The sequence below is a fragment of the Dromiciops gliroides genome, chromosome 6 (assembly GCF_019393635.1).
Source record: "Dromiciops gliroides isolate mDroGli1 chromosome 6, mDroGli1.pri, whole genome shotgun sequence".
Classification (NCBI taxonomy): domain Eukaryota; kingdom Metazoa; phylum Chordata; class Mammalia; order Microbiotheria; family Microbiotheriidae; genus Dromiciops; species Dromiciops gliroides.
Window position 1 is genome coordinate 275,882,408 of NC_057866.1, and position 16,456 is coordinate 275,898,863.

A 16,456-nucleotide genomic window follows, 5' to 3' on the forward strand; every position below is an offset into this window, starting at 1 on the left:
AAAAGGATTTTATTATTCTCCAGTTATATATATAAAGATAGTTTTCCACATTTGTTTTCATAAGATTTTGAGTTCCAAATTTTTCTCCCTCCCTCCCTTCCCTTCTCCCCTCCCCCAGGAAGAAAGCAATCTAATATAAGTTACATATGTACGATCACATTAACCATATTTCTGCATTATGCATGCTGTGAAAGAAGAATCAGGATAAAAGGGGAAAACCTCAAAAAAGAAAAAAAAAAGTAGAAACAGTAAGGTTCAATCTGAATTCAGAATCCACAGTTATTTTTTCTGGATCTGGAGAACATTTCCCATCATGAATCCTTTGGAGTTGTCTTGGATCATTGCAATGCTGAGAAGAGTTAAGTCTATCGCAGTTGATCATCACACAGTGTTGCTGTTACTGTGTACAATGTTCTCCTGGTTCTGCTCACATCACTCAGTATCAGTCTGATGTGGGTGGAATTTGGGGTCAAATTGATTGTGAGTCATCCCAAAAGAATTACAAGACTCAGTGACTCAATTTCCCAAGTTTTATTGCAATACTGTGGGTGACCACAGGGAGAGAACCAGAAAAGTGGAAAGATATCTCTCGAATAGTGAAAGAAAAGACAGTTATATTTATAGTATGGATAAATTTATTATCCATCTCATTATAATATTCTCCACCTTGGGGAGGTACAGGAGAGGGCTTATCCTAATTTGCCTGGGGTCCTAAGGCAACCCCTGAGACAGGTACCTTTTTCAGTAGAGGTGTGTTTTGGGGGTTTACACGTCATAAGATGAATCTGGGGACAAATTTGGCCTTTTCTGCACATATCTCTTTCTGTTTCCCATGACTAGTTTCACATTTTAAATTAGAATTTCTATACCCTGTCTTGTGTCTTATTGTTATATGATCTGACCCTTTATGGTCCTGTTATGGATACTGATCACTGTGGGTATGATAACCTAGCATCCTGACTTATAAGTTATCCATTAACTGGGGTCTGACTCCCTTTTGGAGCTAATATCTGAATTAGAGCTTGGGTCTTAGGTTTTTCAATTAACCTCTTTTGCCTCCTGCATCAGCAGGATGCAACCCTCTGACCCAGAGAAGCTGGGTCTGTAATTCTGGAGACTGTTGAGAGAGCTCTTCCCTTTGGTGAGACTATGTTCTCTCCTGCTTTGAGCTGAGGTCTTTTCTCCCAGCTGAAGAGATAGATGATTCACTCTCGTGTAATTCCCAGCATATTCCAATCTGTAGAAATCCAATTTGTCTTTCCCCTTTGGTTTGGACTAATGGATTTACCCGATAATTCCTATGTGTGGTGGGTTTTTGTGTAACTAGTATTTGGCGGGGACAGGCTAAGCTATTGACTTTGAGCTCAGGGCTACCTTCCCCCTTGAGAGTGATCAGGTAAGCTGCTTTCCTTCTGCACCCAGAATCCAACCCCTCAGCTAAAGATCTTTGCGGGGCAGGCCGGGTGGAAGATATAAACAACTGTAGCCCTTTGGCTCTTGGAATAGAAGAGATCCCCAGTCTTTGCCTGTCCTTCCCCACGGTTAGCATGCCAGCAGAGCAAGCACAAGCCTGCTCCCAATTCCCCGATGAGGGGACCAGACCTTAGATGATAAGGCTAATTTTAGATCATAGACCATTCCACCCATGAGCTACACCTATATGTTAAGACAATCCACCCATATAACCTTACCTAGTAAACACAAGGGTGGTTAAGTAGGGAGTGTTTGGAGGGGAGGGGAGGGGAGGGGAGGGGAGGGGAGGGAAGGGAAGGGAAGGCACTGCCATCTCATTTGATCCCCACAACAACTCCAAGAAGATGCGTACTATTATCATTCCCATTTTACAGTTGAGGAAACTGAGGCAGACAGAGGTCCAATGACTTGTCCAGGACCACACAGCTATCGTGGCTTGGACCATCCCTCAGCATATCTTATTGACATTGGTGGGCGAGAGGTGTCAGACCAGGAAGCAGAAAAAATATGACAGAAAAGAAGATAACTGGAGAGATCAAAATGAGATACAGTTATGCAAATGGAAAGAATTGTTTCAGAAAAATCCTTTTAAATCTAGTAACGTGGTGGATTTATTTTGGGGTGTTTAAAAAAAGCATTTTGATCACTATATTTCGGTGTAATTGGTTTTCTTGGTAATGCCTTGTATTTTATTTTTGGCATTTAAAAGCCCGACTCTGAGAAGGGGTCCACAGGCTTCAGCAGACCGATTCCCCAAGGGGTCCAGGACACATAAAAAGGGGTAAAGAGCCCCCAGGTCAAACAATTTGGAATCAAAATGAATTCAGCTTCTAATAGCTAGGAGTAGGGTGACCTTGATCAAGTGCTTTCTCCTCACTGAGCTTCAGTTTCCTTCTCTGTAAAATGAGGGCATTCTATAGATGATCACTGGGTCCCTTTCTGCTTGACAGAGCCGAGATTGCTTCACGCCTGCCCCAGTATCCCCAGTGCTTGACACACTAGACTGGGAGCTCTTTGAGGGCAGGGGCTATCATTTACATTTCTTTGCATCCCCAGAGCTTACGGCTTACGGCAGTGCCTCAGATATAGCAGGTGCTTAATAAATGTTTACTGGTGGATTAGTTAACATAGCAGGTGCTTAATGTATGTTTGCTGGACCGCACTGAATATATCTTGTGATCCTCCCTCTTTATATCAGGGATGTGGTCTTTATTCAAAAACAACCTATAGAGAGTAGAGAAATTTAGAGGCTTCAGCCATTATGAGCACTGTAATAATGGTTATTATTGTTATTAGCGTCAGCATTTCTAAAGCACCTAGAGATGTGCCAAGCACTTTCTATTGCTATCACTGCCCCACTCTACAGATGGGCAGACTGAGGGCACGTGGCTTGGCCGGGGGCCAGGGCTGGCGAGCGGCTGAGGCTGCCCTCTCCACCACTGTGAAGGAGGTCTGGACAGCAGCTTTCCCAGGGCGTGCCGGTCCAGGCTTGGCCCTTCGCCCTGCATCCCACCGGCTCTGCTCTACAGCATCAACTAATGGTGCTGACCGCGAGCCTGCCGCTCCATCTTGTGGCCAGAGCGGGGATTGCAGCTGCGATCTGCGCCCCGGTGAAAAGCTGGCTCTCATCAGGACCACGGGGTCTGATGACCGCCTGGGGGTGAAGCAAGGACCACAAAGAACTTCTCTTTACTCGGGGAATCCTAAATTGAGCCAGAAGGAGCCTCAGAGGGCATGTCGTCAGAGGAGGAGAGTGAGCCCCACAGATAATCCTAGAGCTAGGGAAGGAATCCATCAATAAGCACTTATGAAGCTCCTACTATGTGCCAGGCCCCGTGCTAAGAGCTGGGGATAACCAAAGAGACAAAAGACAGCCCCTGCCCTCAAGGAGCTTACAATCTAGTGAAGGAGACGGCCTGAAAACAAACGTGTGCCAACAAGCCAAGTACAGGATAAGTAGGAAATACTGAACAGAGCCAAGGCCTGGGAACTGGGAGGGGTTGGGGAAGGCTTCCTACGGGGCGGGGGGGCGCGGGGGGGGGGGTAATTTTAGTTGGGAGGCCACAGTAGCAGCGTAGGAGGGAGAGCGCTCCCGGCCGGGGAGCAGCCAGAGAGACTGCCTGCATCCAAGAGATGGAGGGTCTTGTTGTTGGACCAGCGGGGGGCCAGCGCCACTGGACTGAAGAGTCCACGTCGAGGAGTCAGGTGTAGGATTTGTATTTGCTCCTGGAGGCGATCGGTGAGAAGGTGGCACGGTTGGGCGTGTGCTTTCGGGAGGTCACTTTAGTGGCTGAATAGAGGATGGACCGAGTTGGGGGAGACTCGAGACAGGCAGATCCACCAGCAGCTACTCTCGTCTGGCCGGCTGCTGTATTGCCAAGGGAGCCAGCCCCTCCTCAGGCTCCCGCTGCTTCTTTTTTTTTTTTTGGCGGGGCAATGAGGGTTAAGTGACTTGCCCAGGGTCACACAGCTAGTAAGTGTCAAGTGTCTGAGGCCGGATTTGAACTCTGTCCCTCCCTGAATCCAGGGTTAGTGCTTTAGCCACTGCGCCACCTTGCTGCCCCCATCCCGCTGCTTCTCTGCCTACTAGGGGGTGGTGTCGGCGGGCCTCGTATGCTCCGCTCTGGGAAGGGCCTTGTGTCCTTTCACGAGGGATGAGGAGAGCTGCGTGGAAGCAGACAGGCGGCCAGGAGATAGTCGGGAGTGAGAGGGAGTCGTGTCGGGGAGTTTGATGAGATGCTTCCGAGACAGCCGGCGTGGGACAGCAAAGGGCGGCCGGTGTAAACCCTCCAGCTCACCAGCGCAGAAGGGTCTTTCTGCGTCCACTGCCTGCAGCTAAGGAAAGCTCGGGAGTTGCCTGCACTGTCTCCCTTGTACCGGGGAAGCTGCATCGGTCCCTGGAGCCTCCACAAGAGGGAGGGAGGAGACCAGAAATAGCCACGGGCCTCTCTCAGAAACAAGCTACCCGGGAGGGGGTCGATAGAAATCAGGGCCCCTGAAATGCTCCAGGCCCGCTCGGTTCTGTCTACGGGCTGGCTCACGGGGGCAGGACACGGCCACGCTTCTCCAAGGCAGGACTCCCCGCCGGTCCCTCCTGGGATCCCAGGCCCTTCACACCCAGAGGCGCCTACACCCCAGACAAATACCTGCGCAGGCCCCCAGCACACACGGGCGCTTTCCCACTTCCCCATCTTTGTTCACACTATCCCGTGGGCCTGGGCCTCCCTTCAATCGCCCCTTGGCCTATTGAGCGACCTCTTCTCGATGCCCAAACTTCCCAGACCGCTTTGACTCAAGCTGCTCTCTCCTTTAGGCCTTCCCACACTGAACTGCCACACTGACCTTCCTAAGTGCAGGTCTGGGATCTGGCCCTGTCACCTCTCAGTAAACCCCAGTGGCTCCCTATTGCGCCCAGAATCAAATGTGCAAAATCCTCTGGTGGGCATTCAGAGCGTTTCACGGCCTGCCCCACCCGCACCCCGGCCTCTTTCCAGTTGTCTCCCACCTCGGTGGGCCCCTCTGCTCTCCTAGCCCCTCCCTGTCTGAAGGAAGTCCCTGTGCCCATGCCTGGAACCTCTCCCCCTCACCTCCATCTTCGAGCTTCGCTTCACGTGTCCCATAAAATTCCTGCAGGAAGCCCTGCCCAGTCCTCCCTAAAAGCTGCCGCCCTCCCTCTGAGACCACTCCCTATTTGCCCTGTCTGGACCTTTTTTCTACATAACTGCTTGCCAGTTGTCTTCCCCCATGAGAGGCCACTGGGTGGCCCAAAGGACAGAGCGCTGGGCCTGGAGTCAGGAAAACCTGGGTTCAAATATGGCCTCAGACCCTGGGCAAGTCACTTCCCCTGCTTGCCTCGGTTTCCTCAGCCGTAAAATGGGAATAATAACGGCACCTACCTTCCAGGGTTGTTGTGAAGGCTGAACGAGATCCTGTTGGTGAGCATCCATCCCAACGCTGACAGGGCGGGCACTATATGAGTGCTTACCCGTTTCCCTTTCCTCCTCACCTTCCCACCCCAGGAAGTAGCCTCCAGGGCAGAGGGTATTTCAGCACAGCACATGTCAGTCACCTGACTTCCCCAGGAAGCCTGCCCTGAACCCTAAAGTCACTCACCACCCCCTTCCCAGGACTGGGGACAGTGCATGCTTACTTACTCGACCTCCCCACACCATGGATTCCTTTGTGGCCTGCCCCTCACTGGACCATACATCCCATGAGCTGTTCCATCTCTCATAAAAGGTCACCGTGCCAGGCACTAGGGAGACCAAGATTAAAAGAAAGAAAAAAGAGACCCCATCCCCACCTTGAGAGTCATACACTTTACTGCAGGGCAAGGTCTTGTCTAATCTGTGGATGCCTACAGCACTCAGCAACGTGCCCCGGAGATGCAGAATAGACGAGCATGGCCAGAACCAGCCTGGCACACTGGACAAGAGGCAGGAAAGACGGGGACCCAACCATCTGTTAAGCTGCGTCCCAATATCAAGGTTTCTTCCACACAGCCCCCCAGGCCTCTGCTCCAGAGCATTCCCAAGGGGCAATGCTGCGGATACAGCGGCCCTATGTCAGCAAAGCATTTGAAAAAGAACAAATGATAAAGGTCCCCAGTCCATAAATGGCCAAAGGATGCAAATAGGTAGTTTTCAGATGAAGACATCAAAGCTATCTAGAGTAATATAAAAATGCTCCAAATCACTATTGATCGGGGCAAGGCACATTAAAACGACTCACACCCATCAGACTGCGTAATATGACAAAAAAGGAGAATGATAAATATTGGAGAAGATGGGGGAAAACTGGGACACTAATGCACTGTTGGTGCAGTTGTGAACTGATTCAACCATCCTGTAGAGCAATTGGAACTATTCCCAAAGGGCTATAAAACTGCATACAGAGTCCATGGTGGGGAATTAGTCCCTTATATATCTTGGCTGTCACTTTGATCAGAAAAACTTGCTGCAAAGATTTTTTCCCCAGTTAATTGTTTTCCTTCTTATTTTTAACTCTATTTTGTTTGTGCAAAAAGTTTTCAATTTTATGCCATCAAAATGCTTGTTTTATCTTCCATGACCCTCCCTACCCCTTGTTCACCCATGGGCTTTTCCTCTATCCATGGGTGTGAAAGGCATTTCCCCATATGCTCCTCTAATTTTATTTTATGATGTGACCACATATCCATTGAGTTTCCTGCAATGTGTGGTATGAGGACTGGTGTAAACCTGATTTCTGCCATGCTTTCTAGCTTTTCCAACAATCTTTTGTCAACCAGGAGCCCTTCTCCTAGTAGTTGGACCTTAGTAACAAGGGGCTGTTCTTAAGGATTGTGTTTTTGATGTCTACAAGTCACTGCCAACAGATTCCCAGCTCCTGAAACCTTGGGGGTTCATGGATTATCGTGCTTAGTCTTTCAATTTACAGCAAGCTCCTATGATCTATATTTTCACGATCCCATTAAATACTTCTCTCTCTAGAGCAAAACTCTGTAGTTATTTGGGGACTTCAGCTTTTCTGGTGCATGGAGATCCAAAGATCCCAAGAGTTTCCCCCGTGGCCACTACTTCACCAGTACATTTAGGGATATCACAGACAACAGCTAGAAGTTGGGTAGGCAAAGAGATCATAAAAAGGGGGAAAAGACTCACATGTACAAAAATATTTATAGCAGCTCTCTTTGTGGTGGCAAAGAATTGGAAATCGAGGGAATGCCCATCCACTGGGGAATGGCTGAACAAGTTGTGGTATAGGAATGTATTGTGCTGTAAGAAATGATGAGAGGCAGATTTCAGAAAAACCTGGAAAGACTTAAATGGACCAATGTTAAGTGAAGTGAGAACCAGGAAGGAGAACATTGTACACAGTAACAGCAACATTGTGTGATGATCAACTGTGATAGACTTGGTTATTCTCAGCAAGACAATGGTCCAAGACAACTCCAAAAGACCCATAATGGAAAATGTTCTTCACATCCAGAAAAAGGAACTGTGGGTTCTGAATACAGATAAAACCATACTGTTTCTACTTTTTGGATGGGTTTTTTTTTAGGTTTTTCCCTTGTGTTCTGATTCTTCTTTCACACGACCAATGCAGAAATATGTTTAATGTGAGTATACATATATAACCTATATCAGATTGCTTTCTGTCTTGGAGAAGGGGGAGGGAAGGGAGGGAGAAAAATTTGGAACTAAAAATCTTATGAAAACCAATGTTGAAAACTATCTTTACATGTAACTGCAAAATAATAAAATACTTTTATGATAAAAAAAAAAGTTGGGCAGGTTGGCTCTGGTATGGTCAGGGTCAAGTAGAGCTGTGTTGTCATTACAAGCCATGACAAGGAGACAGGTGAAGCCAGGTGAAGCCAGAACATCATTTCATGCATGTGCATTTACTTGTATAAAAGAGAACGGGGCAGCTAGGTGGTGCAGTGGATAAAGCACTGGCCCTAGATTCAGGAAGACCTGAGTTCAAGTCTGGCCTCAGACACTTGTCACTTACTAGCTGTGTGACCCTGGGCAAGTCACTTAACACTCATTGCCCTGCCAAAAGAGAGAGAGAGAGAGAGAGAACCACAAGACCTCCAGGGAGGGGAGGGACTGAGATGAGAAGGAATAAAAGGAAGGGAGCAGAAGCTTCCTAAGCTACTGTTGGACTCTGGGCAGCAGAGCCAATCAGCTTGTCCAGCTCTGTGGGCAGCAGAGCAGGGGAACCAGGGAAGAAGAGCAACCCCGAGGGGTGAAAACGTCAGCTCATTTGATAGCTGGTCTAAATAAGGCATCCCTCACTCCAGGACAGAGAAGATGCAGGGTCTCTCTCCTTGCTCTGTCCACACTTCCAACTCTAACAGGTTAGTTAACAGGGTCAAAATAGAATTTGACACTGGACTGAAACTCCATATGGATAAATGTACAGTCCAACTTCATAAGTACATGATGGGGGGAGGGGGAGGAAAAAGATTTGGGGCTTTCAGTAGACCACAAGCCCACTGAGATTAAGCCAGAGTGACATAGGACGTCAGCCACATTGATAGGCACCTACCTAGGTGGTGCTGTAGATATGTGATGAAATAATGAGATTTCCCAGATACCCAAAGACCCACCTGGAGATTAATCTAGACTGATTGAATCAAGTGAGAGTGATTGACTGCTGATTAGCCTACTTCAAGTTAACTGGATTGTAACCACACCTGGCTAGCCCTTAAGGTATTGTTCTCAGAAGCTAGACTGTGAACTCAACTTGAGAACACCTTCAAAACCAATGGATTTGGATGAAGCCAACCAATCAGCTTGAAGCAGTGTGTAAGGACCGCCTCTGTGCCAGACCTATAAAAAGCTTCCACAATCAGTTTGCTGGAGGGAGTTCCTGATTAAAGCAGGCTCATGGAGGAGGACTTGAGGAAGAACCCAACCAGGCTGGAACTCTAGGCTAGATAGACCTTTTAACTTTCTGAACTCCTTATGAATACCTGTATGCTTTAATAAATGTTTAATGCCCAAAGACTGGTGCTGAAACTTCTAATTTAAGGAGACCATAGATTTTAAACATCACAGTTAGACACGGCACGGAGCCTGGAGTCAGGAAGACACGAGTTCAAATCCAGCCTCAGACACTGGGTGATTCCAGACAAGTCACATCCCCTGTTTGCCTCAATTTCCTCATCTATAAAATGGGGCTAATAATAGCCCCTCTTTCCCAGGATTGTGGTGAGGGATCTAATAATTGTACTTAACACACAGTAAGGGCCATTTAAAGAGAGCTTCCAGAAATAAGGTCACAGTCCCTCCGTCCTCTGCCCTGGTCCAGCTGCAGCTGGAAGACTGCTTTGTGACGGGTCCCACTGTTTAAGGAGCTGAGGAAGGCTACCGGGATGGGGAAGAGTCAAGTGGAAACAGAACGACCCATCTAGAGAAGACCAAGGAGAGCTGGGAGGATGATCTGCAAGTACCTGAAGCGCTGTGTCTTCTCTTCAGTGCCAGAGGAGGGACCAGGAACCTGGGTGGGGGGAGGGGGAGGAAGCCAGCTGCCAAAGGCCAATCTGGGGTCACTCTGTCCCCAACAATGTGGACTGTGCTGCCTTGGCCAGTGGCAGAGTTCCCCTTCTGCTCCCTCTCACCGGGGTTCTTTAGGCAGAGGTCGCAGAAGGTCCTCTGGTCTGGGCCCACCCGGGAGCAGCTGGCTTCTAAGAGCCCGCCAGGCTCAGACAGCCCATGCCGGATAATAGAGCCTGGGTCTCTACAGAAGGGCCAGCCATCGCGACCCAAGATCCGAATGTGCCGAGCTCTTAGGCCTGGAGAGTGAGCAGTCAGCGGGACGGACTGCTGGACACTAAGCAGAGCAGCCTTCTGAGCCCCTCCAAAAGGCTAGTGCCCACCCTGAGGTGGTCTCTCCCATGTGCAAGTTCACTGTGAATTGTGGGAGCATAAGGGCTCGTGTCTCCTGACCGTCTGTCTCCACGGTCCTGGCACATGGTAGAACGGCGCCCAAGGAATGCTGGCTGGCTTTCCTGGGCAGTCACTTGTCACACATCCCTTCCGTGCCTGGCTGGCACTTTTCGGGCAACATTTCTACAACTTGTTATTGCCAGGGGTCGCCATTTCCCCATCAGACTGTCCTTTCCTGCTTGCCACACTGACCTGCACCCACCCGTCCTTAGCCTAGGCCTGGCCGGGCCTCCCTCCTCCTGTTCACCCCTCAGAAGCCGCCTTTTCCCACCAGACCTGGGAGAGCCCGACCAGGGCACCTGCCCCAAGACCTTTATGTCCTTTGCACAGAATGTCAGCTCCAGGGACCATGGCTTCCTGCTGAACAGGCGGGCTGACCAATAATGTAGGTTAAGGGCCTTGGGCTTGGAGAGGGGAGGCCCAGATTTCAACCCTGCCACAGTCGCCTGTGGGGGGGCTTGGCTTAGCCACCTCATCTATAAAATGAGGGAGCTGGTCCAGAGCAGGGCTTCTACCTCTTGTGTCCTGGATCTCTCTGGGGGTTCCCCAGAGGACCCACCTCCCTCTCTGAATGATGTTTGTGAAGAGGTAGAAGACCGGGGATTACCCAGTGATCCACTCATCTTCAAAGGTCAAGAACCCACAGCCCTGCCCTGTCCAGACGAGCTCTAGAGTCTCTTAGCTCCACATCCTATGATCCTGGAAACCAAGAAAGGAAAAGGGGGAAAAAAGGTCCCAGAGCAGCCAAAATATGTCACAAAGTCCACAGAACTCACTCAGAACTTTTTTATTTTAAAAGTTCTCTTTAAAATTTTAATTTAATGGAATAAAACAAGCATTTCCATAACACAGAATACCTTTAAAACAATGACTGCACGTGAAACTGCCGATACACTTTGTTATTCCTTTGAAATACACAAATGTCATCAAGTACGTGTCTTTTTTTTTCTAACAAGTTTTCCTTATCTGGTTTCCCAGACTACAGCCTTCCCCACACCCCGATGCTGCTTCAGAAGGGGTCCCCAGATCACGGCCACGCGGAATTCACAGCAATTTACAAGGAGAGTGGATTTTGGACGCCATCTCAGCCAACGGCGTCAGTTTGCAGATGAGGAAACGGAGGGAGCACCAAGTGGGGAATGGATTTTGCTGCTCAAGGTCTCAGAGCAGGGTGGTGACTGGGGCAAGACTAGAACCCAGGACTCCTTACGCCTAGAGCAGGGCTCTTGTGTCATCAGGAAAAGATGGACGATTCTGTTGATCCGTTCTCTTCAGAAGTCAAGGAAATACACAGAATGTGCATCATGTTAGGCATTGTTTCATCAAAGTGAAGACCTTTTTTAAAAAGCCGTGGGACTTCCAATGGGACCAACCTGGGGTTAGGGCAACAGGATCTTGGAGTTGGAAGAGGCCTTGAAGGCCCATCCAGGGCACCCCACAGCTGAAGGGGAATCCCTTCTTCCACACACCTCCCTGCCTACAAGGGGTCCCTCCAGTGATGAGGAGCGCACTGTTTACCCAACAGTGGGGTTCCTCCCACCAAGCTGAAGATCTGCCCCTCCAACTAACACATAAATGAACGTCACTGCTTGCTGTCCCCGTGGGAGGTCACTGGTCATTTACTTAACACAAGTTTTCTGGAAGGTCACTTTAGGCTCACAGGGCCATGGAGTTGGGCAGACTGGGGGGGGGGGCAGAGTGGGTCAGTTAGCAGCCCACAGTCACACAAGCACCAAGTGGAAGGTCCAGGACGATCCAGAGGGGTGAGGCCACGCAGCTGGAGAGGGCTGGGGACCACCAAAGCTGCCTGCTTCCGACACCCAGCAGAATCCCTTCTGCAACTGGCCTCAGCAGAGTGGTCTTTGGGAGATTCTCAGTGGCCACAAAGCCTTGTCTTTGAAGACTCCATTGATCTGAAGAAAAGTGGTTAATTAAGGAGAGAAAATTATCTAGAGTAAGGTTCTTGTCTTTTGTTCTTGAAGAGGACCCTGAAATCGGGGTGATGTCATGACTTGCAGTGAATCAGATTTAAGCGAGGGAAGGCTGGGCAAGGTCACCAGCCTCCCTCTCTCCTCCAGAGCCCTCCGGGGCTGGTGGCAAGATAGACATCAGGACGCCTGAGAGGAAGGCGTAGGAAGCATTGAGGGAAGGATGGATGGACAAGGAATCAGGCAAGATTCCCACTTCAGGCCCCTTAACAAAGGAAGCCAATAGAGAATGGGCAAGACAGAGCCCCCCCCAGCCTCCAACACGGCTCCGAGAACTGAAGTCCGCAGCAGGGGCAGGAGCAGGAGCGGGCCTGGGAGGGCACTGACATGGGAACTCCCGCATAAGGGAATGGAGACGACACAAATAGTAACAATAATAACAACCAAATCTGGCACTGAGCATATCTGGCCTCCAAGTCTATAAAGCATTTTTCCATGTTATCGCACTGAATTCTCAAAAGTAATTCCTTTCCCTCCCTACCCCGCAGGCTGTTGTGAGGGAATTGTTTGGCAAGCTGGAAAGTATTATGGTAGAGACTTAGTGAAAAACCTCCCTACTCTGGCTGCAGTCCTGGGCTACGGCATCTTCAGGTTAATGCTTAGAATGAATACCACTGCCATCGTACTTGAGCACAGGGATCACCATCCCCCTTCTTCAGATGAAGAAGCTGAGGCTCAGGGAACTGGGTAAATCCAAATCGACTCCCTCCGACTTTTCCGCCCCAGAGGACTGTGACACAGGGTGAGCCAGCAGATCGAGGAGGCGGGCCGGACAAGGAGGTCTGGGAGGTCAGGAGAGAGGCAGCACAACACCCCCAAGCCCAGCCAGTCCCATGCCAGGTCGGCCTCAGTATAAAACAATGGAACATTCAGGAACAAACAGGCCTTTATTTTAGGAAAAACTAAGAACAGAGTGCCCCACTATGGAACGAGACTGGGCAGCCATAATGTGCTAGCGGCTCCCCTGGTCACTGACGGTGGACGCAGCACACACCTAAAAGCTGACACTGAAGGTGAGGGGGACAGGCCCCTCTCCCTCTGCCCTGGCTGCAGAAAGGAGGGCGGCCTCCTGGAACATGAGGAAATCACAACGTCGGGCCCAACAGGTTCCACAGACTCTTCTTGGTCACAGCAGCTCCAACAGCAGTGTCCAGCCCCTTGTGGCAGAGGTGGCATTCAGAGATGCAATTGCCCGACAGGCTGGCAGGAGGGCTCTCAGAGGCCCCTTCCACGGCATCAAGAAAGAGCTGGGGAAATCTCCCTGAAAACCTCTTCTTAAGGCAATCTGGAAGAGAGGCAGGGCGGCCCGGACGTCCTGGCAAACATTCCCTATGTCTGGTAACAATCCCTCCCCATCACAGAACAGTAACAGATGCCCGAGCTAGATGGGGCCAACAGCTCCGAGAGCAGTGCCCGACTCAAGTGAAGAGCCCCTTGCGGGCTCCAGCCTTCGCTTTCTTGGAGGTGCCTGAGGAAGGCGCTCTTCCCGGGGACGAAGAGAACCAGTCTGGGAACTTCCTCTTGGAGGTCTCTGCCACCGGCTGTGGGGAGAAGAACGGGAGGGGCAGACAGGTGGAGAGGGGGCTGAGCACGGAGGGCCTTGGGAAGAGCATGCACATGCACGCACACACCCCTCATGCCACGCACACAGAGTACATGCATACACCCCTTATGACACACACACACACACACACACATACACACCCCTCATGCCACACACTGCATGCACACACCACACACTTCACCATGCACGCACGCACATACTCATACCACACACACACACACACACACACATACACACCCCTCATGCCACACACTGCATGCACATACCACACACTCCACACTACATTATGTACGCACACACCTCATGACAAACACTGCATGTACATACACACACCACAGAGTACATGCACACACCTCATGCCACACACTGCACACACACACACACACACTGCATGCGTACACACATCAAACACTGCACGTGTGCATACACACTGCACACATGCACACACATCTCACACACTGCATGCATACACACAAACACTGCACATGTGCATACACACTGCGCACATGCACACACATCGAACACACACTGCATGCATACACAAACACTGCACATGTGCATACACACTGCGCACATGCACACACATCGAACACACTGCATACACACAGGTGCCAGGGGAGGTCTGATGCACAGAACCAAGGCTCAAGAGACACAGCAGCAGTGTGGACAAAGACAGCCACACGGGTCTGCACAGCGCTCTTCCTGTGTTCCCTCATTCGGTCCTCACAACCACCTTGGGGAGCAGGCACTCTTAGGATCCCCATTTTACAGAGGAGAAAAGGGAGGCAAACAAAGGTGAGATGACTTGCTCAGGGTCACACAGTTGGCCGGTGCCTGAAGCAGGACCTGAACTCAAGTCTGGTCGACCTCCCTGCACTGTGCCACCTCGCAAGTGATTTCCTAACCATGGGAGTCTGTATAAGTTCAATATCATTGAGCGCAACATGAATAACTAGCTAATGGTGCACTAGGGGATGGGAATGGACTACTTCTAGCCTGGTTAACAAAGGGAGTCTGAATGCCTGATAAACCGTCAGCCACGATGTACGAAGCCCCCATCTTCCTGCTGTCTGTCGCTGAGGCGGCCTCAGCGGACAAGGGCCACAGGAGGGTGTGCAGCCCTTATCGATTCCTCTAATGCTGTCATTCATCGCCACCGGGAGCAGCACCCAGGCGGACAGAGCTTCTCTGCACCCCTAGGTGGTCCCCAGCCTTCCAGGAGGGGCAGGAAAGGCACCTCTCAATTCCAGGTCCCTGAGAGAACCCAAGCACACGCAAGGATGCTCTAATGCGGGACTTTAATGTCCTCCCATTAGCAGAGGATGCCTGGTGTGCTGATGGCAGCACTTTCTGTCACAAGTCACCCACAGCTGCTCAGAGCTAAAACTCAAGCACCCTGATGAGTGCGCTCTAGTGCAGACAGCAATGCTGGGAAGGACCCTGCCCACTGACACACGCTGCCCCGGGCACAGAATCCATTCCCTTGTGGGAGGGGTCGGGGGGCCCTGCGGCCTGCCTGCCTACCTTGCTGGCCCCCGAGCAGGACTCTGAAGCGCGGGGCACAGCACTCCCCACCCCGGACTCTTCTGGGGACGGGTCCGGGAGCGTGGCTTCTGGCTTCCTCTCCTTTTCCTCCAGGGCCAGCGCCATCTGGATGAGGTAGGTTTCAACCTTTGAAGGGACCAGCGTCCTGATGGCCCTCATTTTGGAGATATCTGAAAAGAGACGTGACTCAGTGATGAGGAAAGAAAATACCCAAGCTTTGAATCGCGTGCAGCAGAGCCCTAGCCATGGGCATCCCCGGCGAGACGGTCACTTCACACTGGAGAGACCCCATGAGGCACCAGACAGCAGAAGGAACAACAGCATCTTAGACAGAAAGATACCTCAAAGTGCCCGGTGTCTCCCTGGGCCTTGCTGCCTTCCACCCTTCGTTTATGGGATAGAAAAATCTGTCTCAGCCTTTACTTACCGTCGAACACAAAGAAAAGCCAAGGAGTCCCGACCTCTGCAGTTCTGGAGTGCCTGTCCCCATGCCCCACTTTTGATGCCCAATGAGTCATGGGGGAAACCCTTGGAGGAGTGGGCGTACAGGAAGGCTTGGCATTGTTTGCAGGGCTAACTGTGACCCTGGCCTCCAGGTTCGGCCATCTTATCTCCCCCCTACCTAAGTTTCCTCTGTCAGGAGCTGTCTCCAGCCATGCACCCAGACCATCCACCTTGCCCTCTGCCCTGCATTTCACCTCCTACGCCACCAACATCCACGCCCAGTCCCTGGGGAAGTGGATCCACTGATCTCTGAAGCAGCCCCAGGACCCAAGCCAGGCAGAGGGTGACTGTGGGCCAGTGAGCCTTCTTAGCCCATCCAGCTCCTGGCTCGCCCTCCGACCAGACCAAGGGGCCAAGCTTCCCCCTCACGATCTCTCCGCACAGCAAACACGCCCTCTCTTCCCACCACTGCCCTCCATGTGGTGTTTGCCCCGTCAGAACAGAAGGCCCTGAATGCAGGGGTCGTCGCACCTTTTTCTGGAGAGTCCAGGCTCGGCCCATCGGGCAGTGCTTAGTAGATGTGCTCTCATCGATCCTACACTGGACTGGTGACTTCTTCCAAGCAGCTGTCTGACATCACTAATGTGCTTCCGAGCACACCCGGCCCAATATTCGGGGCATTCTCCACCTGCAGGGCCTGCACTGGCTGCCCTCTGCACTCCCTTCCACTTTAAAATCAACAGTTCTCAGGGGGCAGCTGGGTGATGTAACAGATAGAGCACCGGTCCTGGATTCAGGAGGACCTGAGTTCAAATCCAGATTCAGACACTTCACACTTACTAGCTGTGTGACCCTGGGCAAGTCACTTAACCCTCATTGCCCCGCCAAAAAAAAAAAAACCAAAAACAAACACACACAAAACTATGGTTCTGTGGAGTCACATAGCCCAAATGGCCTAAGGTTAACGGACAGGCCACAAGTTGGGGGAGGAGGACCAGAGCTTA

General features: G+C 50.9%; 1 protein-coding gene across 10 annotated transcripts in view; it reads right to left on the reverse strand.

Annotated features, from left to right (window-relative positions):
- Positions 1-10,715: 10,715 nt before the first annotated feature.
- Positions 10,716-16,456, reverse strand: part of WRN (WRN RecQ like helicase) — a 101,431-nt gene continuing 95,690 nt past the window's right edge. For all 10 annotated transcript variants that reach the window (XM_043970697.1, XM_043970693.1, XM_043970694.1 and 7 more), the window contains 2 exons: positions 14,988-15,178; positions 10,716-13,440 (listed from right to left, as the gene is read on the reverse strand). In XM_043970697.1, coding sequence (XP_043826632.1) covers positions 13,318-13,440; positions 14,988-15,178 — 314 coding nt within the window. In that variant the 3' untranslated portion in view covers positions 10,716-13,317. The remainder of the gene's footprint in view (positions 13,441-14,987; positions 15,179-16,456) is intronic.